The 27,851-nt window shown below is 39.9% G+C and overlaps 1 protein-coding gene across 1 annotated transcript; it reads left to right on the forward strand.

Annotated features, from left to right (window-relative positions):
* RFTN2 (raftlin family member 2) lies at nt 1-27,622 on the forward strand. The gene is made up of 9 exons (XM_054381340.1): nt 1-139; nt 5,887-6,070; nt 7,464-7,575; nt 9,506-9,827; nt 11,633-11,833; nt 16,957-17,078; nt 18,582-18,685; nt 23,574-23,652; nt 27,353-27,622. Exons 1-9 carry the CDS (start codon nt 1-3, stop codon nt 27,620-27,622), a joined length of 1,533 nt encoding a protein of 510 aa, XP_054237315.1.
* The last annotated feature ends 229 nt before the right edge of the window (nt 27,623-27,851 follow it).

Below are 27,851 nucleotides of genomic sequence, written 5' to 3' on the forward strand. Positions count from 1 at the left end.
ATGGGGTGCGGGCTGAGAAAGCTGGAAGACCCAGATGATAGCAGCCCTGGAAAAATCTTTTCTACTTTGAAGAGACCGCAAGTTGAAACAAAGACGGAGTCTGCTTATGAATATCTCCTGCTGGATTTTACTTTAGAAGGTACTTTTTTTTTATGTTCTATCTTTACTATTCCCAGAAAGCAGGAAAGAGGATTTCACTTAGTTCTGTCTTGTTGACTTACAGTAAATAGTGGATACTTTTATCAGGGCTAGCCAAAAGACAAGACTTTTATTTTGAAACCCAAATTGTGACGGAGTTCCTCACTTACATAAAATTACAATGAGAACAACTGAAGTATTTTTAACAACCAACCCCTCCAAATTACACAACTGTCCTTGTTAAGGAAGCTGGCTAAAAGCTATTAGGAGATTTTCCTTGTTTCCTGTGAGTCAGCTACTGCCATCCGCACTGGCTTTGAGTAATGGTTGTCTGGATTCAGTGGAGTGGCTCAGAAAGCACCCCGTGCCCGAGCCTGAATTGAATAACAGTTTTTAAAACTGCACTCTGCTTTTGGACACAGGCTGGCATTGTCCTTGTCACTTTATGCAGAAGTAAGCTAGTTCCTTAGTTGTGTACCAGGAGTAGCCCACCCCAGTTTCTTGGCAGATGTTTTAATAAAAATCTTAACAGTTTCATCTTGCCTTTTTTTTTCCCCCCCAACTGCTTCTCTTGTAGTTGTTGAATAGTCCAAAGCTGTGACTGAAATGAAATAAGACTTGTATGCGTGGCTAGGGGCAGACAGTGCTCTGTGGGATACTTCCTTCCCGAGGGTATCCCTCTCTAACAGAGCAACTCCCTGTTCCACAAAGTTGAAAACACAAACAAGCCCAGATGGCTGCCTTCTGAGAAGAGAAAGCTCAGTTTTGCAGTCACTTTGTGGTAACTTACATTTGATAACAGCCCAGTCCGCTAGAAAAATTACGAGGATCTGAAATAGGGATTTTGATAAGGGGAGAAGAGTGTAAGTGTAAGTTGGTGTCATTAGATTCTTCAGGAGCCTTTTCATAAGCAAAACTTTACCTTGCTTAGTTTGAACTCTAAGGGACTGTAGTAATTCTATTTGAAATAAACCAGTGCATTGAAAAACTGCAAGAAACTAAGAGAAGCCATATTTTACTCTGTTATAGTACTTGACATCCAACTGTATCTGTTGTTCTGCTTATTTACACAAAGTTTCTCACTGACTTGTTCTTCTGGAAGCAGCCAGACTTTGAGTAAGTAGCAGTGGTGACGTACTGGAAATAAATCTAGGCTGCCTAAAGTGTACATGGATTGCCTACTGGTGATAGAAAGGATAATACAACTTTATTTTATTTTGGTTTTTTTGAGACAAAAGAGCATTTAGTGGTGTGGCTAGTCCTGCTGTCTTTTAAAGTAGCAAGTTTCTGGAAGTGTGGTGTAAAGGGTTTGTTGTGAAGGTGGTTGTGGCTCTTGAGGAGAAGCACATCAAACAAGTGCAAATAAAGGTGCATCTCTGTTTTAATACTCTCTTCACTGCTGTGCTTATTAATTTTCTCCTGCTTAGTCTGATACTCAGAGGTGCTTGGCTTCAGTGACTGATGGTGGAATCATCAATGCTAAATAACAGTGAGATCAGTTTCAGATGGTTGGTTGCCTAACGTTTTTAAGTTTCTAGCTGTAAGCAAGTGGATATATAAACACAGGCATCATTCTGTTGGATGCTTCTAGCTGTGGATGGTTTTGGCCTTTAAATTCTTACTTTTTTATTGTTTGGGGTCTGCTTTTTTCAGAGCTAAGCTAATTAATAGAGAAAATGCTGTATATACTGTCTTGGAGGCACTTCTGAAGTCTGTTTACTTATGAAAGACGAGGCTGGGCTAAAGCACTGGGTAATGGACTACCACCTTCTTCTACCCCAGTCAACTAGCTCACATACTTGGTGTTACTTGAATATCCTTTGGCTCGATGAAACCTAAGTGAGAGTCTTTTCTCACGTTAGATCAAAGTTAGTTTTCACTCTGCTGTCAGGTTGTATTATGTCTTCATGTCACTATCTGTTTATTGCCAGAGCAAGATCTTCCGCAATGTCTGATATGTCTTTTACCATGGAATCTTGCATGGAGTAAAACAGAAAAATCTGCACTTAAGTATCCTTTTTAAGATCCTAAAGTCAGTTATATCCTACATTAACAGTACAGCAAGCAGAAAAGCATTATTTCCGTTTAATGTGCCTTAGTCTTTCCTTTGTTAGATTTATGCCGTGTGAATTCAAGATGAACCTGCTGGGGAGACTTTCAGGAGCCCCTGATCTTCTCCCAAGCCATAAAGCAGATCAGGTGAACCATACTGTAGTCTGAATTCATAGGTTGGAGTCTCTACAAGTCTTAACTAGTTGTTGTACCTTAACTCCTCCTGTAGTGCTCCACAAAATACTCCTATCCCTATTGTAAAAATCATCTTTGAGTTCTGTGGAGGTTCTTCTACATCAGGAGAACTCCAAACAAAAAAAAAATTGACAACCAGTCTCTTATTTTGATGGGATTGGACAGTACAAAGGAAAGGGAGCAGTGGACTCTGAAGGCTAACTTGAAAAGGCTGGCAAGGGTTGTAAATTCTACACTCTCCATCATAAGGCATATCTCAGTTACAAAAGCAGCTGTGATTCTTTGAGGTCAATCTAACCACAAAGTAGGGGTAAATACTCCTACTCAAGTAGAATTGTTTATGCATTTTCCATAACGCTCTTAGTAGGGAAAAGGAGGAATATTGATGCACCCCTCTAAGATGACATGCTGTGAAGTTCTTGTCACTCTGAATAACAGTATAAATACTTGTGAAGGAACTGTTTTGTCATCATCTTCCATATCATCCATGCTGTCTCTGCAGCTAACAAAGAAGCTGTAGTTCTGTTCTATGTAGAAGTGTTTTGACAGAAATTTTCTTAATGAAAAGTGGCATTGTCAAAATCAATGACATGATGACCATGTTGCATGTGTTCCTGCTTCTTTAGCTTGTGGACTGCAGGGTAGTTATTTCTTTGATTATATATTTAAAGTCTCCTGCATTTACTGAGTGGAATCCATGGGATGAGGGTGCCACTAAGGGGACAGTACTATCCATCTGTGAAAGGAAGGGCAGCGATGCACTGTCTGCTTAAAACACGAGGCAGGGTAGCACAAGAAAGTATCACAGCCCTGTCCCTGTGGCTGCAGAGTTAACAGATTGAATTTGCTACTTAGCAGCAGTAAACCACCTATGCACTTCAGTAATACTTTTTGGTAGTGCCCATTTCCCATGGTACATGTGATTCTCAGTTTTCGGATGGCTTACTTGAGAGCCTATTAAAGCTCTCACAGTGGCAAGCAAAGTAGGCCTCCATTCCTTTTTCTCTTTAGTAGAAGTCAGTATTTAAAAGAATTTGAGTGTTGTAAAACATTTATTTCTGGTCTGGGCTCACTCTGGGGTTTTTTGCTTGTTTGCTTTTTTAAAGCCCTCCATAATATATGTGTGTGTATTTATATACCCACATACCTATATAATGAGGTGTTACCCTCATTTTAGAGTGGGAAAGCAGTGTAGAGATTGATATCTCATACAACACATCATTCATAAACCGTCAGAATTCTGAATCATAGAATGGTTTGTGTTGGAAGGGACCTCCAAAGGTCATGTAGTCCGACCCGCCTGCACTCACCAGAGACATCCTCCACTAGATCAGGTTGCTCAGAGCCTTGTTGAGCCTGATGTTGAATACCTCCAAGAATGTGACCTTAACTACCTCCCTGGGCAACCTGTTCCAGTGTTCCACCATGCTTGTGGTAAAAAAAACTTCCTCCCAACATCCAGCCTAAATCTGTTCTCTAATTTCAAACCATTGCCTCTCATCCTGTCACTGCAGGTCTTTGGAAAGAGTTCCTCTGCAGCCTTCATGTAGGCCCCCTTCAGGTACTGGAGGGCTGCTATTAGTTCTCTCCGGAGCCTTCTCTTCTCCAGGCTGAACAACCCCAGCTCCCTCAGCCTGTCCTTGTAACAGAGGTGCTCCAGACCCCTGATTATTTTTGTTGCCCTCCTCTGCACCTGTTCCATCAGGTCCATGTCCTTCCTGTGTTGAAGGTTCCAGGGCTGGATGCAGTACTGCAGGTGAGGTCTCATAAGAGCAGAGCAGAGTGGCAGAATCTTCTTTCTTCACCTGCCAGCCACAGTTGTTTAGATACAGCCTAGGATGCCTTTGGCCTTCTGGGCTGCAAGTGCACACTATTGGCTCATGTCCAGCTTCTCATCCTGAGTTCTTTCTGTGGGGCTTCTCACCTAGGATTGCTCTGACCTAAGTGCAGAATGTTGCACTTTGCCTTATTGAACCTCATGAGAGTCTCCTCAGCTTACCTCTCCAGCCTGTGCAGGTCCCTTTGGATGGCACCCATCCCATCCTTCAGACTTGTGAACCACATGACTCAGCTTGGTGTGATCTGCAAATTTGCTGATGGTGCCTCAGTCTCAATTCAGTTTATTAGAATGGAGACAAACTAAAAATTCATGCATGTAGTTTGATTGTTCAAACCATTAGGATAGTTAGATTTTGTGACTTGCTGTGACTTTGCTGAAGTCCTTAAATTCCTTTCTGCTGCCCACATAAAATACAGAGCAAGTAGATAAGGGGATGTAAGAACAAAGAATTAACTCTTAAGGAAGACATTTGCAAGATGGTGAGTGAGATTTGTTATTGCATTTATTAGATTTTTTAAATATTTTTAAACAACAGAATCAGAGGAGAATTATGCATTGTTTTCAGTTTATTGCAGAGTTTGTAAGGGAGTGTTGTAAGCAATGTGTTAAAATGGTTGTGTCTCAAAACCAATGTTGTGACGTTACTTAATTGCAGTTGTGGCATGCTTTAATACAGTTGAACACTGGTCTTGAGGCACTGCACATCTCCCAGAGAGGGACCCATCAGAACAAAAGAAAGTGTCACTTGCAGCAAGGGTCATGATAAAGACCACAAATTCCAAGCCAGGCTGTCTTAAGAGTTCATATCTGCAAAATGGCAAATTTATGCTGACATGACTCCTCAGTCACTGAATGGTTATTGATACCCTGCTTCTTAGAGCATATACAATTCCCCTTGGAATTGAGAGGAACAGGCAGTACTGTGCCTGTGGCAGACTGTATCATCTGGTAAGTGTGGAAACTTGCTCTTTTTGGTGTGAAAGCTATAATTTTTTTTTTTTAATTTTAAAAGCTTCTCAGGAAGTTTTTCCTTTATCCATGTGGTTTTTCCCATTAGCTGTGTAGTACCCAGCTGTTGCTTACTGATTGGAAATGCTTGCACATACTCAGAGGAATCCTCCTTAGGAGCTGGTGACACTGTGTAGCTTACTTAGGTAAGCTGCGCTTAGATTTACTGGAAAAAGGAGTTGGGACTATGTTAAAATTTCATCCCACAATCCACAAGTGACTTCTGAGGGCTTCAAAGTAAATCTTGAAGAAAAATTAACCAGTTTTTCTAGGCTGCAATTCATTGTATGGGAATTTACCTCACAGCTGGGGTCGAAGGATACTGCTTCAGTATGTTCAAGGCTTTGGCAAGACAAAACAGTTGCTCTAAGTTCAGACCTGTGGTGTGTGTGTGGACATCGATGCAGCTCTTAAATTAGCTTGGCAAAGGTAGATCTAATAGAAGTGTTGCCAGAGATTAAAAATAGATCATATTAGGTTGTAAAAACATGTGCTTCAGCTGGCTGAATGCTGTTGAATCAGCAGAAAATCTGCTGTAGCTCTTCAGTAAATGCCTTGGGGCAGAAGTTGTGGTTTAGATAGAAGGAACTCTCCCCAAAAAATATATGGACATTCACTGTATAATGTGCTTCTGTTCTGCTTTCAATGGTTAGCTTCCTCAAATCCAGAAGTGATCAAGATCAGTTCTGTGTTGGAGATAGCATCCAAGGTGGAAGAATTTTACAGCAAAGGCTATGTTGTGGGAGCTGTTCATCCCATCATGCTGCCCATCGGCCGCAGAAGGAACTTCCCCGCAAGCCACATGTATCGAGTGGTGCTTTCACGGCTGAAATCCAGGTAATGCTGATATGATTGGAATACCTGGAGCTACTGCTTGCCTGGGCTGTTTGTAAGGGGATTGCTCAATATGCATAATTGAGTCTCAACTTGAAATGAGCCACTCAGAATCAAATAACCACTCCTTGTATAAAAAGGTGAGCAAGTTAGTCGTGTATTTAATTAACAGTAAGCACATAGTAGTCTAATGTTTACTCTGTAGTAAATGTCTAAACAAAAATCCAATGTTGCTTATCATTAGCAATAGTTAGCTTACCCTTGAAATAATAAGATTTTATAATAAAGTATCATCTGCCATAGAACTTGCAGCAAATACAAGATTAAACAAAACACTCTGAGATTTGCTTTGAATTATCCCATGTCTGCTTTTCATTTCCAAAACTTTCATGTTTTGGCTCTTCCCATAAGAGCTTCATCCAAGGAAAATTACTTATAAAGCACGAAGTAGTTGGTCAGAGATAGTTTCTTTCCGTCTTAAGAAGAAAATAATCATTCTGTGATTGGAGGTCATACAAAAGCTTGGCTTTCATACTGAGGGAGAGAGTTTTTTGTTTCAGCTCCATAGTCTTTTATATTACTTCCCAATTTCCTGTGCAGGTGCTATATATGCCTGTGTTGGTTTTCCTGCAGACAAAGTCTTTCTGCCACTACTGTCTGAGAGTAACCTTTTATACCTGTGTAGGTCACTGATGTTTCATTCTAAAGCAAAATATTGTGTGAAGAAAATGTCAAAAAAGATCCCATGGTATTATTGATACACTCCAAATTATCTTGTCTTGAGTAATAATCTAATTGGCTTTAGATAAAACATAATCAATACTCCTCTTCAGCTTTTAAATGAAGTTACAGCTTGTGGGATTCTCAAATCTGAGTGATTTAAACATTACCTAACCCCAAGTGATTGTCTCTGCATTGTATTTCTAGTATTTGCCTACGTATTTCATACATTAGCAGAAACTCCACTTTTGTTGACATGCTGCTGGTTTTGTAACTCTCAGAGGACCGTTTCTATGCATGGTGTGTCTTCAACAAAACTGAACCCAGTTTGTGCTTGCTACATATAAAGCTTAGACTTGTATATCTTGCAGTTTCAGATTTGGGGGTTTGTTTGTCAGTAATCTCAGTCCCCAAAAGATGTCCATTAGCAGCCTTCAGATGAAACTCCTATTCAATGTTAATATTCTTACCCTGCCATTGTAACACACAGTACCTGCGTTTTCGTGGAAGAAACTGAGCAAACGACCAAAACCTGCTGAGTTCTCAGTAGAAGTATGAAGAAGCATTGCCAGAATTTCGTTCATAACCATTCCAAAAGAAAAGAATTCTGTGTGCAAGCATTTTCCCAAGTTAGCAGCAAGCTCCTGACAAAGACTGCTTTCTTCCTGTGTTCTAGCCAGAAGCATGCAGCACCCAGAGGACAAAGGCACCCCAGGCTGGTGATCGAGGAATGTCCTTTAATGTGTGAAACACTGACAAATGAGGTAGTGAAAGAACTGTTGGAAAAGGTAATGGGGAGGGGGTTTTCGAATGTCTGTTCAGATTTTTTTCTCCCATATTTGTAAATTTAGTAGTTGATTTTTGGGTTTTGTGAGTTTGAGTTTATTTTATAGAACTTACAAAGTTGGTTTTTTTTCTTGATGCCAAAAGAGTTCTTTTTCTTCCCTATTTGCTTTTTTTAATCTAGAACTTGGTACTGAGCCCTGTAAAGCTTTAAGAGACTGGTTGTTTACACCGCTGAAAGCAGGATCAGGCCCAAACTCCCAGTCAGTCTTTATAAAATTCTTGTAAGTTAGCTTCCTCTGAAATTAGTAGTGAAAAAAATAAATCTGAAGTTTTATGTTGTCTGGATTAAGTAAGATACTGCTAGTGACCACATTCAATTTCTAAACAAGCCTTTTTTTCATTCTTAAATACAACATACATAGTGACTACATTAAATATTTATTTTGCACAGCTGTTGAAAATCCTGTGGAGTTAAAAAAAGCTAAACTTCCACTGGAATGCCAGCTCTAGTTTGGTTCTTTTTGTGTGTGACTTCCTCTGCAAAGCTGAAGACTTGCCGAAACAGGAAGCTGTTGTTATTACAAGAGGCACAGTGGTATCTTCTATGTTAGTTACCAAGAAGTGGAAGAAAGAGTGTTAGAGATCTTTAATGATCTTTGAGATTATCACAGAGTTGTCTAAAATGTTTAAATGGCCTGGTTTGAAATGCTCAGGTGTTTCAGCTTTAAAATGGGATTCCAGTACACATCTCCAGATGGTTTGTGTAGCATACCAGGCGAACATGCAAAGGCAAAAATACGCTTGAGATGAGCAGTGATTCAGGCTTGCAAGCAGATCTAGTACAGAAGCAATATGTGAAAATAATTAGATTTTACATTGCTCCCAGCGTTAAACACTGAGCTAGCAATACAGAAGACTTTTTCTTGAAATACATCTGAAACAGTAAGATTTTGTGGTGTTTCAGGGAGAAGATTGTCTTATTACTCCTCTTTCTGCATGTTGCTTATCACACTGCAGATTGTTTTGGTTGTCTCGGAAGCAGCAGCTCTGTATAATCATTAATTGGGCTGTCCATACATAATGGTGGTGGATGTAGCACCTCTGTCTACCATGGTGCTAAGAGGATTGTAGCACCATCAGCTATTCAAGTGTTACTCACTCCAATTTAGTTGTTCGTGTGAGTTGACTGGGTAGAGATCCTTCCCTCTCTGAATTCAGTACTTCCCAGGCAAGTTCTTCTTTCTAAGCTGGAGTTCCTGTATCTTGTAGTAAGACTCCATTGTATAGGGGAGCTTGTAGCATAAGATGGCAGTGGGATCACTCTTCTACTCCTCATCCCAGTGAAAAACAGTCCTCCCTCCAAGAACAGAAACATCCCACAGGTTGCATTTTGAGATGTCAGTGCAGGGAAGACCCACCACTGGCTGAAAGCAGAGTAAAGAGGCTTTAATTTACTTCTACTTTCCTCCTTTCTCTGTTCCTGCACCACTCTCAGGAAGTGTGAAGCTGAGTAGCATTTAAGGGAACCAGGGGATAATGAATCATGACACATGACAGATACTTCTGTACAGTTAGCAGTCAGTGATTTTAGCATGACAAGTATCAGACGTCTAGAGAAGCAATACTGCTTATCACACCAATATGCTGCTTTCACAGCAACTAAAATACTTGAGATTTGTTCTAATGGAAGGACTTTACCAGTGTTGACCACCTTTCTTGGCCTGAGTCCATAAACATGCTGGAAGACTTCCATTTGCTTTGAAACATGGGCAGTCTCCCAAGACAAGCCACCCTTATGACACAGAGGTGTCTGTGTTCTTGAGAATCAGCAGTTAACCAGGCCATGTATATGGAAGTTTAAAAAAAAAAAAAAAAGTTTCTTGGTATTCCAAATTCACTTTGCAGATAAATTTGTTTGTAATTTCATTACAGGTTAACGCAGCTGCCAAAAGAGGGAAGAAGTTTGTGGGATTTGTAACACAGCATTTTCCACAACCTAAAGCATGCAATGGAACAGGCACAGATGGAACGGCAGAGCTGGAATTGACACTGGGCAGAAGGAATAGGGATCACAGAAGAAAAAATTCTGATGAAAACTATAAAAACTGGAATGAAGGGACATTGAGTGGTCACTCATCTGAGAGTGGGATAGAGGAGGAAATGCAAGGGGAAAACAGCCTCTTACAGGATGCAGATTTCCAGTTTGGAAGAGAATTCAACCCTGTTAAACCACGAAAAGGAGACGGTAATACATGCTGCTTGTTTATTGCAGACAGAAGGTATTTTAGTGAGCTGGTGTTTTAAAATGGTGTTGTCAAAAATAACAGCATGTTTTGTTGTGTCAGGTACTGGGTCCTTAAATGCATATGTATTTCGAAGAAGAAATATTTGCCTTCTGCTCTACATGAACTGTAATAATATATTTGGTTTATATTTCAGATTTATATTTCAGTTTTATATAGAATATTCTATCTTTACTGTGAGAATTGCAGTTTGTAAGTTAAAGAGAAAGGAGAAACCCCAAATTTAACCCCCAAAAGCTGTGCACAGTGTCATTTTGATTTTAAATGTGGTGCAAATAAATAGGTTTTTTGTTTGATGTGTGTCACAAACATGTGGCAGTAAAAATCTTTTTAGAAGGATGCAGTTGCTTTAAAACCTTTTCCTAAATGCTTCAAGTTTTTTGCTTACGCTTAAATCATAATATGTCTATGGAAATCTGTAACATTCTGTAACACATTTTTGCCTGTCTCAAAACCTGACAACAAAGAGCCAGAGCTAGAATTTTTTTACATGCTTCTCCCAAATTAACATAATGTATGGCAAGCTAATCCGTTCCTAATGGATTCTTTCCGGTTAACGTGCCTTCAAGAAGCATCCTGAAAGAGATCACTTGGATTAATGCATTGACCATGAAAGCAAAGAGGATAATTGTTACAAAATGATTTTACACTAGAGAGAAGTAAGCATTTAAAAGGTTGTATAGGAAGGAGAAGTGTCAGTGAAAAATGGTGGTGCTATGTTAGAAAATGTAGTGGTCCAAGAATCTGAGATACTTGCCATAGGCTGTGTGTGAGGTTGCCTGAAGCTGACTTATGATGCTGAGGCACTAGGGCCTCTGGGTTTGCCAAGAAGGAAAAGAGAAAAGGAATAAGTAATCTAAAGCATGAGAACTAACTCAGGGTAGTCTTATGTAGAGAGCAGGCAGCTTGAAACTTTAACTCTGATTGCATTTTGATGTAAGAGATTCTTCCCTGATGGGCCAAAGTGGTTTTAATTGCTCTCAAAAGCAATCTTTTCACTTCCCTGAAGAGTTAAGCACCCTCTCCGATTAAACTGTAGAAAGAGGAGAGTAGTCTCTTGCTGATGGTTTCCAGATGTCCTAAATTCACCTTGTTCCAGGCACTTGCAGTGGATGTGGTCACCTCAAAACAGAGAAGGATTCTCCCACAGATTTATTTAGACTATTTACAGTCCAAATCCTGCATGGAAGTCTCCCTCTGTTTCTGCAGCCTAAAGACACTAGCATCTTAATTGGGGTCATCTAAAGCACATTCTTTTTGTTTTGGCAGTGTGAATACTTCTGCTTTTTTGGAGCTTGTTTTGTGTTGGTTTAGGCTGCTCAGCTGCTAAAGTATTAGGCAGTGTGAGAGCGTTTTTGGGCAGCTGATCTGTTATTTCTCCACAGCAGTGATATGTGTATTTTCAGAAGACATTTATACAGGCAGGACTTCATAACTCGTCACCAGAGATTTCATCAAATGATGATGATTTGTCAATTTGAATTTTCGATGAATGCCTGTTCATGTTTCTGTAAAACATGAAAATATGCCTAGATATAAAAAACATCTAAGGATACACAGATTTTTGTATGATTAACTCACACTCATCAGTTTTATTGTGTGGGAAACCTTAGTAAGCAACTAATGATACTGATACTTAAGTAATCTTCAGAAAATAATGGGTAAAAATCTGTACTGTATGTATGAATAAAAGATTTTTTTTATTTTTGAGCACTGTCTTTCAGAGGTTCATTCTACTTCTTCTTTCTTTCCCTAGATAAGCTATATACAGTCTTCAATGTTTTTGATGATGATTCTACTTGCTGGACCTACCATGAAGGTGCTCTCTCTATGAAAGTAACAAGGAAAGGGCCAGTAATTAGTACACTAGAAGCAGACTGGCTAGAATTAACCACGTTTTATTATAAACAAGGATTGTCCTTAATTGATTCTGTTGTACACTGGGAAACTTGTAAAGGTGAGTACTGTCCCAAAATATCATCCATCTTTTACTCATGTAGACTACAGAATTTGCAACAAGTAGATCAGGCTTTGCTTCTGGGTGTGTGGGTGATAAATAAACATGTTTAGTCGTTGTGAACTTATGGACTCTGATACCTAAAAAGAGAATAACCTGGGGTTTGGAGTGGTTGTAACTCTGAATAATTGACATTTCAGCTTTGTTTTATCAAATCAAAGATTTCCAAGGCAGGAAGTTAATCTAGCATTATTAGTAAACCTTTTGGCTAGTTTGTTTGGCTGGTTTGTTGTTTGGTGTTTTTTTGTTTGTTGTTTTGTGCGGTTTTTTTCTTTGTGGGTTTTGTTGTTTTGTTGGTTTTTTTGTTTGTTTTTTGGGTTGTGTTTTTTTTTTTACAGAAATTATAATGGGGAAAAATCATTAGATATGTGTTTCCCTGATGTTCATGTTCTGCTGTTCACTGTAGGTAGCTTTGCTGCTCAAATATTTCTGGTGAGGCAGAAAAGTGTAGAGTCATAATGGCTTGGGTTGGAAGCAACCTCCAAAGGTTATCTGGTCCAACACCCCTGCAGTCAGTAGGGACATCTTCCACTAGATCAGGTTGCTCAAAGGATGAGGCCTCAACTACCTCCCTGGGCAACCTGTTCTAGTGTTCTACCACCCTCATGGTGCAGAACTTGTTCCTCATGTCCAATCTAAATCTGCTCTTCCCTCATTTCAAACCATTGTCCCTCATCCTGGCACTGCAGGCTTTTGTAAACAGTCCCTCTGCAGCCTTCTTGTAGGGCCCCTTCAGGTACTGGAAGGCTGCTATTAGGTCTCCCTAGAGCCATCTCTTCTCAGGCTGAACCCCAACTCCTTCAGCCTACCCTTGTAACAGAGGTACACCAGCCCCCTGATCGTTTTTGTGGCCCTCCTCTGGACCCACTCCGTCAGGTCCACGTCTTTGCTGTGTTGAGGGCCGCATTGCTGAATGTAGTACTGCAGGTGAGGTCTCCCGAGAGCTAAGTGTCAGAATCGCCTCTCTTGGCTTGCTGGCCACAGTTCTTTTGATGCAGCCCAGGATGCTGTTGGCCTTCTGGGCTGCAAGTGCACATTTCTGGCTCATGGCCGCCTTCTCATCCAGCAGAACTCCCAAGTCTTTCTCTTCAGGGATGTTTCCTGTCACCTCATCCCCCAGCCTGTATTGATAACAAGGTGCAGCACCTTTGGCTCTCAGTGTGTGGACTGTGCTGTTAAACTCAAGTTAGATTTACTGTGCTTCCTGCATTCTCCAGCTCTTTGGGCTTAAAAATTCTTTCCAAAATACCAAATTGCATTAAAATTCAACTTTCGATCCTGAAGTTTCAGGAAATTTCTGCAGGTTGTTCTGGCCAGACAGAGTTATGTAGAGAGCAGAGAAACCTGGGTTTGTCCTTGCCTTCAACTGTAGGCAGATCCTGCAGGACATCTGCAGAGAAGAGGTCTGATCCTTCCTGCATTCTCCTGCAGGAATCTACCAACTTGGTTAACATTCAGATTGTTACAGTGATAGAGTTTCAGGCCACAGTATTTTCCAATTTTCTTCTTTATTCTGCCAGTTTCAATTAAAACTCAATTTTTATACTGGAGAGCTCCCACTGGCTCTTTCAGAGTTCCTAGTCTTCATTGTTCTCATGAAGAGACACAAACTGTATGTCAGCAGTGCTGCTGCTGGCTGGGGCCCTTAGCTGCTCACCCTGCTGAGCCTCAAATCCTGCTCTAGTAGAGTTGGGGACAGTGTTGCGGCTGCTGGCAACAGGAACAGCTTTACTGGCCGAAGAGTTTTGAGCTCTGAAACTGTTGGCAAAATACATAATTAAGGGATTTGTTTCCATTTGAACTGAATTTGCCTGAAAGAGAGAAATTGAAGTGTTGCAAAACCCAGTATGTAACTACTGTTGTGCAATTACTTGAAAATAATGTGAAGAACAATGGTAGTACCCTGATGTTAGGGAAGCAGACCAAGAGAGTCTGGCATAGTTCATCATTTCAGAATTTGTGACAAATGTTCTTCGATAGCAAACTTAGAATTTATACTTCACTAGTGTGACACTTGGGCTTCATTTATATCTTGCTTGCACTAAGTTCTGAGTTGTTGGTGTTCCTCTAGAACTGCTTATGGCAGTTCAGTATAAGCAAAGCAAAACACGGGGCTGCACTGGAGAAGAGTTTTCAAATGTTTCAGAGATGTTTCAAATGTTTTTGTAGTACCCAGGCTGATCATCCAGTGAGTTAAGCTTGTGTTGAAGTGGCTTTCATAAGACATTTCACATCTGCTTCTTACATCGGTTATAGAAGGAGGGTAGAGTTACTGGGCTCTTGAGTAGGTGTTTTTTTATATTTGTCATATGTCTTATTTAATGTTTTTTGTTTTCTGATACTCTGATTTAAAATGATAGGCAGTGTCCCCTTTACAGAGCTTGGATTAATCAAGGACTTAAATTAAAACTTTCGGACACAAAGTCCTTGTAAATTTGATGTAAGTTGTTCAAAAACAAACCCTGAAAATAGTGAACTCTTTGGATTTTGTTGTTTTCAGTAGTTTAATTTTGACTGTGAATCAGTGTATTTCTGTAGCTCTCCAATAAGGTACATGTAGCGATTATCAGAGGAACACATCTACATCACTGCATTAACCTCAGATTGAATTCGGCAGCCAGTCCCCCTCAGACTGCTGATTTTGTTGCATGGACAGCCTTAATGGCACACTTTGTATTGCTCATCCTTTTTTCCTTTAAATAATAATTCCTATCTATTGAAGTCATTGGAAGAAGAAAGTTGTTTTTCCTTTGGGGGAGGAGAGGTGAGAAATCAGACTCCTAGTTTTCAGTAAATATTTTTTAGAGCTGGAAAATAAGTCTCAGGAGATATGTTACAATTGCCTGAGGGGTGTTTCTGGCAGCTGTTGAAATTAATCTTTGCAGCTGTTGTCCAACAACAGCCTTACAGTCTTAGCATTCCTCTGTAGCTGGCTGCTCCTCTCTGAATAACTATCCCATCTTTAATACCCAGGTTGTGCATTACTTAGGGATTTCATGCTGCCCCTTTGCAGCAGTTGGTGCTTCTGCTTCAGCCCCACATCAACTGGTTTCAGTTAGACCCATGGGTGGGATGCTGATGAATTAAATTGGATATATTCAGAGGCACAACTCACTCTGTGGATGGAATTCTGCAGCCAATTGAGTGTCTGTAACCATAGCAAGACATTAATTTAGCTACAGAGATCTGAAGCTAAAATGTTTATTCTTGAGGTGGATGTCAAAGAGGTTTATAACCAGATAAAAGTTGGGCATACAACAGAGGAAAGCCCAAAATGCTGTTTTAGGGAGAAAGATTTGCACTCATCATTAGAATTACATCTTCTTTGTCTACATGTACATCTAATAGTCATTTTCACCTCACTTTTTTTTTTTGCTTTCAGAATGTGAGGTGTGTTTAGCAGAAGTTGTCCTTTATGCAGCTTTAGTGAAATGAGCAAGTTTTAGCTGTTGTTTTAATGAAACCACAAGCTAAAAGTCAGGCAGCTGCAGAAATTCTCCTGTGTAGAGTCCAAACCAGAGTCAGCAGAAGTTTGCTACCAGGATGAAAATGCAATACCTGCTTTAAGGTAGGAGGGAAGTGGAGTGTAAAAAGAATGAAAATGAAGTCATCATCAGTTCTTACTTACCAAGTTTTGTGTTCTGCTGTCAGAAGAGGATAGAGACATAAAAGTGATCTAGGGAAGTTCTGTGTTAGGAGCCATTTGGATGCTGTTTGAGTGGAGATGTGTCAAACTTTTAAACATTTAGTTATTCTATTATGTTAGAATATTCCCTTTTCTATCACTTTTCAAACATGTTGTAGGGGGCTGCACATTTTAAGTATCTGCATGAATGCTGAAGGAAGATTGAAGTCCATGAATTTGTAAGATGATTTGTGAATTATTAGGAGCTGTGCAGTATGTTTGTGCCTCAAGCTATGTATTCAGTTCCTTGTGCATTATATTTGTGCATAATCTAAAGATAAAACAACACATCTAATACTTATACATGTGTGGGAGAGATGTGCATATGAGTATCTAAATCTTTGTTCTATATAGGAATAAATAGTTGGTTGTTTATAGTACATGAACAATTATGCACAGAAAAGGTGGAATTCCTGCTCTGTGTATCACCACCTCTGTGCCAATCTGGTCAGGTTTTAAAACAAGACCTGTTGTAGAATGGTTTAAGTTGGAAAGGACTTCAGATATCATGTAGTTCACACTCTGCCATGGGCAGGGACATTTCAGCTAGATCAGGTTGCTCGTAGCCTCATCCAGTCTGGTATTAAACTCTTCAAGGAATGAGGTGTCCATAACTTCACTGGGCAACCAGTTCCAGTGTTTCACCACCCTCATAGTAAAGAACTTCTTTCTAATATCGAATTCTGCCTCTCCTGAAAGTGTGGCAAAACAAGTATCTCTGTGCAGTACTGGGGAGGATTAAATTTGATGCTCTGGGGATTACATAATTTTACTGTCCAAACTGAGTTTAGGATAGTCAGCTCCCAATGCACATTCTCACCAAGAGGCTTCCCAATGGGAAGTGAGTCAGGGAGCTGGGTTCTAAATTCCTTCGTAGCAGGAATCTTCCTACAATTACTTCCGTTGCAGGCCCTTCCTGTGGCCATGTTGGTATTTAGGTAGCAGTAGCTTAGGCTTTGCACTTCACAATTCTCTGTGCTCTCTCCCACAACACCAGAAGCCACACTTACTGTCTGGAGTACAGTGTGGAAGTGGAATGAAGAGGGTTTCTGCCTAATTGCTATCAGGGGGTTGTTGAACACAGGAGGTTTGGAATCTGATTCAGAAGTGGCTAATGCTTTTGGGGAGACGATGGCTCAATGTGTAAAGAAAAGAGGAGCCTGAATAATAAATTGATTTGCATACTTCATCAAGTTGTAATTAGATGTAGAAATAACCACAAATACGAGTTATTCGCTGTCTCAGTTCATTTTATTTTGGTGATGCTGTTAAATGTTACTGTATCACTGAAGGACTGCTCAGTGAGAACAAACAAGCCCATGTGTGCATCTTGGTAAGATACCAACCTTTCAGTTTATACTTGTTTTTATGTCCACAGGGGACTACTTGCCCAAATCTTTAGAAGGATTGTTTATCTATGAGGAAGAAGGTACTGGGGTTCCAGGCTCTAACAGAAGAGGAAATGATGCAATAGTTGTTGAACAATGGACAGTCATTGAGGTAAATTGGTAATCATTTACCGACACTGTTTCCTTCTTATATTTTCCTTTGTTTTTCCTTCAGGATGCTGGTATCAGCATTTGATAAACATTCAGGATGATTTCTTGAAGCCACTTACATAAGCTAAAGGCTTGAGTTTTAAAAATTATATCAGACCTCTGTGGCCTTTGGTTAGCGTGCAGAAAAGAAATATGCTTCAAGGATTCTGGCCTGACATTTACAAATGTCCATAGAAACAAATACCACCAAAGAAAATGTGGGGGGGTTTAAGTGGATGTTTCAGACCAATTTAGACCTCGTTTCAGCAAGCACAGTTCCAATGGCAATGTGCTGAAGTGTTTGTAAATAAAAGGGGGAAGGAAATAGAAGTACAATTAGAAATGGAACACAAAAAAATTGATAGTGGATGGACTGTAGTTTTCAGATGTATATTCCTAGTCAAATTTTAATGCTACATATGAAAGACTTCATTTTCCCAGGAAGTTTACATGTAATGCTGTAGCATGGTGCAGCAATAAATCTATTTAATGTTTTAAAATAGCTTAATATTATGAGCTTATTGGTATGAATTAATGACATCTGAAAGTAATTGTTGTTGCTTACTTTAGGAAGACTCAAGGTTAAATACCCTTATCAATGTGAAAAGAAACAGCATGAAATTAAGACCTTGTATATTAAAGCAAACTATTCGAGCTATTAAACATTGGAATAAACTCCCAGGGGAGGTGGTGGATTCCCCTACATTAGTCAGCTTGACAGGGTCCCAGGCCACCTCATTTGAACTATATTCTTACCCTAAAATGGTTGGACTGGATGATCCTGGAGGCCCTTTCCAACCCAGCAGTCTATGAATCTATGAAGAAAACAAAATCCACAAACCCAACCTAAAAAATATGCCCAACCACCAAACCCCCAAAACTTGAATATAATGCTGGCTGATGTTTCTTACTCAAATGTGAACTAAAAGCCTCTAAATATATCAAGTGAGACAATGTAACGGTGTTTAGAAAGTTTTAGGCATTTCCTCAGCAACATGACAGGTTTGCCAAGTGAGATGTGCTTTGAATGTCTCACAGAATCAGGACTTATCCCTGAAGTTCTGTTCTGTCTGTTTTCTTGTCTTCTATAGAGGAAAACTTTTTTCACTTTGAGGGTGGCAGAGCACTGGAACAGGCTGCCCAGAGAGGTTGTGGAGTCTCCTTCTCTGGAGACATTCACAACCTACCTGGGTATGTTCCTGTGTGACCTACTCTAAGTGATCCTGCTCTGGCAGCAGGGTTGGACTTGGATGATCTTTCGAGGTTCCTTCCAAACCCTAACATTCTTTGATTCTGTGATTCCAAATAATTTTCAGTTTGAAATACTGAATCTCCACCAAACAACACAGGTTGATATCATCCTAAAGGATGATCTTGTGATAAAGGATAGTCATTGTTATTTGTGTAGAAATGAAATGAAACCTGTACAGAGTCTCTTTACTACTTTTTATAATTATTAATGTAGGGATGTGAAATTAAAACAGATTATGGACCTCTGTTGCACACGCTGGCTGAGTTTGGATGGCTCCTGACCTGTGTCCTGCCTACACCGATCATACGACATGACAGGTACCCAAACAGTAGATTACAGCAGTTTTGGGGTATCCATCTCAGAATTTTCAAGGGATTACTTAAATATAAAAAGTGGAAAAGTGCTGCTGATCTTAACTGCATAAAAAACTTGAGCTGTTGTAAGTCACATTAAATCTTTTTTACCATACTCTTTCAGGACTACTGACTTCAAGTTTCTAACTAGACTAATAATACTAAATGTAATATAGATTATTTACATCTGAACAGTAAAGGTTTTATATAGAAAGCCATTTATCACACTCAGTTCCCAGCAACAGTGTTACTTATATGCTTCAAGTTCAAACAAGTGTTGAAATGTTTCACTGATTTAGGACCTTGGTGAATGATTTAGGCTATGTAAGAAGTCATGTCATCCGAAGACAGTCATGCAGTGGAGAATCTACTAATCCAGCAGGTTAATGGGATGTTTCTCCTCTTTTTTAGTGTAAACATTAAGTTTCATCTCAGGTATAGTACCAAACTACTGGATTTCAACTCTTAGTGTAACATTTATTTGGGTAACTGAAGTGGCTGTACATATAAGAGTTAAATAGCAGACCTGGATCCCTTGCGATGTTCCAGATTTTCTGAGTTTTATTAACCAAACATAAACTCCCCAGTTCAAGAGGGACAGGGAGGGATCTACTTGAGAGAGTACAACAGAAGGCTACAAGGATGATTAAGGGACTGGAGCACTGCCTTATGAGGAAAGGCTGAAAGACCTGCTGCTTTTTAGTCTGGAGATGAGAAGACTAAGAGGGGATTTAATAAGTGTTTATAAACAGAAGGGCTGGGTGTCAGGAAGGAAGGAACAGCCTTTTTCTCTCTTGTGCCCTGTGATAGGACAAGGGGCCATAGATATAAACTACTACTTGTAAGTACCCTGCTTTCTTCACTATGAAGCTACAAAATGGTAAAGGAAGCACTGGATTAGGCATACACCTCTGCTGCCCCTTTCTCTCTCCTCTTTAATTTTCTTTCCATTACAGTAAGATTGTGTTTGATTTGAAAACAAACAAGGCATGGTTTAGAGTTTCTTAAGGACGACGGAAAGAGTGGGTGACTTGAGTCATCTTTGGATCCAGACCTCACTGTATTAAATCAAGGCAGCAAAAAAAAAAAAAAATGAAAGGCTTTGAATTACTGTGCAAGAAAGTGGAATTTTGTTCAAGTCCTCGGAAATAAATCAACTCACTCTTGTGAGAAGGAGGTTTTTCTGGTCAGGAAATAGGAGATTGGGGTATGTTTGGCTGTGGTGTTTTGTTTGTTTTGGTGGGTTTTTGTGTGGGGGTTTTTTGTTTGGTTGGTTTGGTTTGGTTTTTTTTTTTTAGTTGGAGTTTTTAATAGTTGATTTTAACCAGTTGGTTAAATGCAAAGATGGAAGGAATGGTGGTAAAACAATAAGGCATGTTCTGGGGTTTTTAGGGGTCTCTGTATGTTTTCTTAAGTCTATGGAATTCTGAACTTCTAAATCTCCTACTCCCAGACAGAAGCAGTTTTCAGAATATGAAAGAAAAAGGCTATCCTTTAGTTCATCTCTTCAGACAAAACTTTGTAGTCTAAGCTAATGAGCTTTGACCATGGTGACTTGTAAGGGGACATGACCCACTGAGCGTGGTTTCTATAAACACCTGGAATTTTTGACCAAATCTTAGAGCTTGAGAGTTAAACCTTCAGGATTCAGGTCCACTTCTCAAAAGATATAAATGGGCAATGGGGGAGAGACTTAGTAGTCATGGTGCACTGTGGGTTGCAGGATGAGTGAGAAGGTTTAACCTCAAGCCTCTTATATCCCACAAGCAGTGTAAATGTGCCCACCCCTGTAGGGCTTGGACAGGCAGGGTTGTGGTTCTCCTGAGCACCTGCTGGGCAGCCACTCTGAGATTATCAGTCTGCATGAATTGTTTAATGTTTGTTCTAGTTGTGTCTTGTGAGATACTTCTGGAACAAGTCTGATAAATCATGTTTGGTGTGCCTGTAGTGTTTCTCTAACACATTTATTCATTTGTCTTAAAAAAAAAAAAAACAAACTGGTAAACAAGAGTTCCTAATTAGGAATTAAGAATTCTTAAGAGTCAGAAAACTTTGTCCTGAAAGGGTAAGTAGTGATAGATAAATACTATTTTTAGGCCTTGGTGGTGGTAGTTAAAGAGGAGACTAAATTCTTGGATGATTACTGTACGTCTGATATGAAAGATGCCATGACTGTGGTGGTGGATTATCCTAGGAATGCAAGTTAAATGTCTCAATGAAGAAGGATGCTTTATGCTGCTGAACAGCTGGTCTTTTCCCAGACCTGAGACTCTGACCTCAAAACCCAGCCTGAATGTTAACAGGCTTCAGAAGCACTGTGGGAGAAAAAAAAAAAAGGCAGCATTTTGGGATGATCTGAAGAAGTGATTTTTCATATTTATATGAATAAAAGAATGTGTACAAAGTATATAAAGAAATTTTGTTTCCCTGTGATTAGGATTTGAAATAGCCTAGTCTGGAAAACACCAGGCTCTCATGCCTGTTGCTGTGTGGGTTTGTTGTTTGAAGTTTTGCCTTTTTTTTTTTTTTACAGATGTTCCTCCCCATAAAATGTCTTTTTGTGCCATGTAACAGCTGAGTGCTGTGGATCATGGCCTTGTTTCAGGCAGGGGCAGCTATCTGTAGGCTTACTTAATCCTTCAACTCCTACCTCAATGGCTGAATCTTATTGGATGCAGAAAACATTTCCTTGATGTCCTGGTTTGAGTTAGAACAGCACAGCCCTAATCTGTGACACTTAAATGTTGCTTTGTTGTTCCAAGTAGAGCAATGGTAGTGGTCATACTCCTGAGACATGCAGAACAGCTGTTTTGTACAATGGTTGTTTGGGACTTCTGGGGGGTTTTTGAGTGAGCAGACTATAAAAACCCCCAGAAGTCCCCCTTCTGCTGTCAGTGATTCTCTTTTTTTCCCAGGAATATGATAAAACAGAGAATGAAACCAAAATTGCATGTGATGCCATGTTAATGTTTGTTGTATCCATCCTTACCCTTGGGTATTTGAATTTTGTTTGCAGCCCATAAAGAACTTCTTTGACCAAAAAAAGTCAGATCCATGATAATTTAGTGACCTAAAGAGAGTTACATTCTGCATTGCATACAGCTCTTACTGACTAGATAGCTGTCTTCAGGACAAGAATTTGACAGTCATTATGCCAAGTTGAGAAGCTATATAGTATGGATACAGTTAATAGTCCTTTTAGGAGTTAAATTTAGTAGTGGAAAAAATGTTAGAAGATACTTTGCTGGTAACTTAATGCTTGTGCTGTTACTAATATGATATTATAATTATGAGTGTATAGCGTTTCATACATGTTTGTGGTCTGAAATTTAAAAAGCTTTAGAAATAATTCAAAGTTTTTCATGCAATAGCTCCTCTCAACCAGGAGATACATTTCACTATTCCAGGCTGATGTCTATACTGTAACTGCAAGTCTAAATATTGCAGTTCCAAAGGAGTTGGAATTGCAGTATTTTGGAAAAAGTTTAAAAGAAATTAAAAAAAAAAAAAGAAAGAGTTGTTATATTTCTTCCTTGTTCATTTTCTAGCTTGGCTAACCTTAATTCTAAGTGCTGTGTATCTACAGCGTTCATGCATAAAACCGAGTAATCTGTTAAAATCAGAACTGTGGCAGTGCTACTTAGCTCCCAGCTTGCTGATTATTTGGGGAGACTTCTGGAATTCCTACGATATGGACAAATTTATTGCCCACACAGCACAAGCAGACAAACAAATTGCTGGTGTTTCACCTGAAGAGTTTCTGTTGCTTTGCATCCCTCTTGAAAGAAGAGACAGGGAAAAGGCTTCGGCAGCCTTACTCTGCAGTGACCTTTATTTCACTGTGGTCCCTGAGGATGAGCAAGGCACATACGCTGCTAACCCACTGGCTTTGGGGTTATTAATAGATCATGACCAACTACTCAATCTACCTTTTCAAAATGCCCTGACTTAAGAGGCAGAGTGGAAACATGGAGCTAAGGGAAGCTGTGGAGTAGCTTGCTCTAAGCATTTCTCATTTAAATTCCATGGAGATCCCACTGTCACTGAGTTCTTTGTGAATGAAGCTCATAGCCCCTTTGTCGTGTGCAGCATTTTAATCAGGTCAGACTTAGAATACTGTTAATTTACTTATTGTCTACTCACCATCTTGTCCTTTCTCTGTCCTGATAGAACTTGTACAAGCTGTAGCTTAATGCAGGGCTTTTGCTTTTCTCCAAAGGAATGCGCACTGTTACAAATGAGCCATAGGCTCTTTCTCCATGCTAGGGACTGTGCTCAGCCTTCTTGTTTAGAAGAGAAGCTTCCCAACTGATAATCATCAAAACAGACCTAACTGAGGCAGGGAGAGACACCTGGCCAAGTAGAAAAATGTGGGATTGCCCACTTCCTTGCTGTGACCTAGAACTGTAACACATTTTCTTTTCATGACTGCAAATAGTGAGGTAGAGACTGTCAGAGCAGGAAGCCTTGGTAACTTAAGGAAATGTAGTTTGTTCCCTGATAGTCTGGCTTCAAACTGGGAGTAGATGGATTTAGATTAGCTATTAAGAAGAAACTTTACCTGCTGAGGGGTGGTGAGGCACTGGAATGGGTTACCCAGAAGAGTTGTGGAGGCTCCAAGTCTCGAAGTCTTGAAAGCCAGGTTGGATGGGGCCTTGAGCAACCTGATCTAGCAGGAGGGGTCCCTGTCCAAGGCTGGGTTGGAACTGGATGATCTTGAAGATCCCTTCCAGCCCAAACACTTCTCTGATTCTTTTAGGTACACACCACTTAACAGTTGAGCTTGAATGATACAAAGTGACTATTGTGGCCTTTAAAGTATTGAAACTCCTTTTTTTTTTTTATGTTTTAGTGAAGGAAATCTGGCCACAAAGCAAGTAATTTTTCTTCAGAGGCCTGTTATGTGGAATTCTGCTGTCCAGACACCAGAGGTGAGTAATGTGTCTATGGTATCACTGTGAACAAATTAGTGCTTGACGTAATGGTTTGGTACAGAAACAAAATAGACTTCAAAATTAATGGGGGCAAAAAATGAGAGAGGGTTTCACTTGGAACAAGCTGAAGCTCATGGAGGGCTTTTGCAGCTGAATTCATATGCTTGGGTTTTTTCCTTTTAATTTAAGCCACAGAGGAAAGCATAAGCATGCTAAAAACCTGGGATGTGCTAAATGACTGTTGGCTCAGGTGGGTGAGGTTGGCTGTGCTCTAAGTATTTCTTTAGAAGTCTTCAGGAAGTCTTCAATGTTCTGAATCAAATCCTAGATCTTTTGCACACAAAAACATTTTATTTTGACCTCATTATATTATTATAAGGAAATAATACCTAATCTGTTCTTTGTTCATCTGTATAAATGGTTCTATGACTCTAAACTTCTTGCTGTCATATTGGGTCTTACTTTGTCCCTTTTACCTTCCATGTAGTCTGTTACTATCAAGTGTATTTTCTTCTGCTTAGTGTTTCTAAAATATACTCTCCCTTTCTGTGTTCTCCAGGCTTTTGCTTATCTCAAGCCTAACTTCCTTCTTACTGTGTCCACATATAGTTACTACTTCCATGCCTGGAAGAACTGCGTTCCACATGCACAATGAAGTCCTGTTCTAATTTTTGGCTCTACTACCATCTCAGTTTCCAGCTAGTTCTTGTACACACTACCATTTATTTCCTTGCAAAATTAGAGCTCATGCTATTTTCTCTTCAGTGTTGTCTCATCTCCTTTGCTGATATTTTCTCTCTTCTGACTCTCTTCTGAATTCAGTTCCTCAGGCTTTTTTTTTTCCTTTAATTTATCAAACAAGTCATAGTTTTCCTCATGCTTCCCTGCCAATTTTAATTATTTTTTTCCTACTCTGTGTAATGGAATACCTTTTCCTTATCAAATTGTTATTTTTAACTATAAGCACTTCTTACAACTGCCCAGACATAAGTTAGAACAGTTAAAACTTGGTAAAAAACTAGTTCTGCAACATCATCAGGAACTGATGAATCCTTTAGACTTGGTATGAATTAAAAATAGGAAGCATTATACTCACAATTCAAATTCTCTCAGTCGTGAGGTGATCAACAGCTTTGGTTTACACAAATAAAATGGTGTGGTTTGCAGGTTTTTTTGTGGTAGTGGGAAACCTTTGGCTTAAGCATATTAAGATACTAGAAGGAAACAAGAAACAGCTGGTTTTGTAGCCGTTTGCATCAGGATTTACTCTGTTTAAAATCTGCACAAACTTAGTATCTAAAAAAGTACCAGAGAATGTTTTCCTTCTCCACCAGGAAATTTCAGTATGCTGAGATCATTCTAGCATGGGATGAATAGGTAGTTCTGAAACATCTGGCAGAGTAACATTTCCTTCTGTCTCTGTAATTATGTTGGTCCCATAATTTTTTTTTGTGTTTTTTCCTTCATTGGGTTTCTACTGAAATACCTGAGTTGGCAAATAGCATATTACCTTCATTACAGTTTAAATCCATATGTTTGTTAGCAACACTTAACTGGTGTAGAATATCATACTAGTTTTGCAGTAATTAGCTAGATTTCATAGATTCATGTCCTCACAAAATGGTTTGGCATGGAAGGGACATGAAAGATCATCTAGTTCCAACCCCCTGCCATGGCCCAGGGACACCTTCCACTAGACCAGCTTGTACAAGGCCTCATCCAGTCTGGCCTTGAACACCTCCAGGGACAGGACATCCATCACTTCCCAGGGCAACGTGTTCCAATGTCTCACCACCCTCACTGTGAAGGATTTCAGGTGCAGAACAAGCTGCTGAAATTCAAAAGCAGGAACTTTTGTTCTAGAAACTTTCATAATTTGAAATGTCCTCTGGACATTGGTAATGCAGCTGTACAACTTCATCAAACCTTTGGAAACTTTCTAGTGAAAAAATTTTAATTCCTGTGATTGAATGCTGTCTAATATGACATCTTTTTCATTTGTTCTGCATGTCTTTTCTTTGATGCTCAAAATGGCATTAAAGATGTTGCTCAAAAAAAGTCATGTCTGTATCTTGGGATGTTTTTGAAGCACAGAAATACTTCAGATATCAAAAATGGTTTAAGTTAAAAAAATCAAACTGCTTCACAGGTTATATTTCTTTAGGCATGGTCTGGTCTCTTACTCCCATAGGGTCTCTTTTCTGAGGAGGCTGTATTTTATGTCCTCACAGCTCATTTCTTTGCCTTCTTTTATGTTCATGGGATACCACATATGACCTGGTTTATGATTTATGTGGAGGTTCAGAGGCCTCTTGGGTTGGAAGGGCTGTGCTGTCTCAGTGGGCTCTTTGTTTACCACATACTATTTGTGGGTTTTAGCAAAAGAGAGCTAGACTGAACCACACAGTGCTTGAGGCTTTTCTGTTTTGTTCTTTTCTCTGTTTTTTCTTTATTTCCCTTCAGCAGATTTCTCTGTCCTCTTAGCATGGCATTCAGGCAAAGCTAATTTCCTCCTCCCCAGGCAGCACTATTTCCCCTTACTCTGATGGCCCAGTATCTCCTGTAACAGTTTCCTTGAGTACACTTCCTTTAGCCACAAGGGCCATTGTGTGCACTGTTTCAAAAGGCTTTTTTTTTTTTTTTAAAAAAAAAGGCAATGTATAGAAAGGAGGTACAGAACTTGCCAGAGCATGACAAAAACAGTTGTGGAGTGGTTTTGGTTTTGAAGTGCTTGCATTTGTGTACATCCCCCTGCAAGAGTGTGTCCTTTATCCACCCCAAAATGCAGCTCTGGGCTGAGGCTCAGCTCCTCATGGTTACCTGTCCTCCTCTTGTAGGCAGGGCTGTGTCCCCCTGACAGAGCAACTCCTGGTTTAGCAGTGCTTGTGCTGACAGCAAGGCTCCAGGCAGACAGCCAGGATGTTTCTGCCTTCTGGAGATGCTGCACCATCACATCTGCTAGCTCCTGATGCTGAAACAAAATAAACCTCCTCGGAGGACCCTTAGCATAGTCTGAGAGATCTATTGTTTGCTTCAATCAGTCTGCTTACTTCTCTTGACATGGGCAGCCATCAAGCTTCAACAAGAGGAATGTCAGAAGGTGCCAGTACTAATATCAGACTGCACTTATACTGAGTTCTTCCTGTGCAAGCTCTCTAGCCCCTCCTCAAACTGTTGTACAGGACAGTTGGTGACTTCTGTCTGTGTAGATCCACCACACGGATTGAGTGCAATTCTGAAGAAACTTGTTAGTACCTGAGCTGGCCTCTGAAGGTCCTTGTGGGCAGAACTGAGAAGCTGGAAGAGTGCAGTAGTCTAGCCATGAGGTGGATTAGTGGGAAATCTTCAAAGAGATACTTTTAGCATGAGTTAAGACTTCCAGATCTGCCAAGTATTATGTAAGAAACAAGCATTGTTAAAGTCCTTTTACTTAGCATTCATTCTTGCTGTCTTGAATCTCACCTACATCTTGTATCTTCTTTGTCTTGAAATTTTTGAGCACAAAAATGCATCTGGTAATGGTTTTTCTCCAGAGGAGTTCCTCATCTAAACTGGAGTGTTAAATGCTGCCTTATGCTAAAGTGCAGCAGCTCACCTTAAATCCAGACATGGCTCATTGAAAGTGTTGGGCTTTTTTTTTTTTTTTCCCTCCTTTGTTTCCCTGAAGCTAACATTTAAACATCTTACTGTATTTCAGAGGAAATCCTTAAGACAAGTTCTTGGGGAGGAAAAAGGCAAAGTGTCCAGCAGAAGTGTTGGATTAGACACAGCTACTTCTCGCCCTGTAGAAATTGGACAACCATCTGATGAGTTTCACCTCTCTCCATCTAAACAATGCTGGATCAAGGAGGGATCCTCCCATTATGGAGGCTTTGCAGGCTTCAGTAGCAGTGATGCAGTGTTAAGGGAACTGGATGATGGACAATTTGACCAGGAAGATGGAGTGACTCAGGTCACATGTATGTGATGAAGTAAGTAGCTGCATCAGATGGACATGTACAGAATTCACACAGATGTTTAAGAACAAACCCATCCTGCTTTCAATGCCTCAGTGTAATCCTTTGAGTTCTCCCGGGCTCATTCTATGTTTATCTGTCCCTTTGTGGTGTTAATCCTACTGTAGTAATAATACTACTGCAAAGTAATCTGGTTTTCTGTCTCTCTTGAATAGAATAACTGCGTGACTTGAGTGCTCT

This window comes from Indicator indicator, chromosome 5 (genome assembly GCF_027791375.1).
Source record: "Indicator indicator isolate 239-I01 chromosome 5, UM_Iind_1.1, whole genome shotgun sequence".
Taxonomy (NCBI): domain Eukaryota; kingdom Metazoa; phylum Chordata; class Aves; order Piciformes; family Indicatoridae; genus Indicator; species Indicator indicator.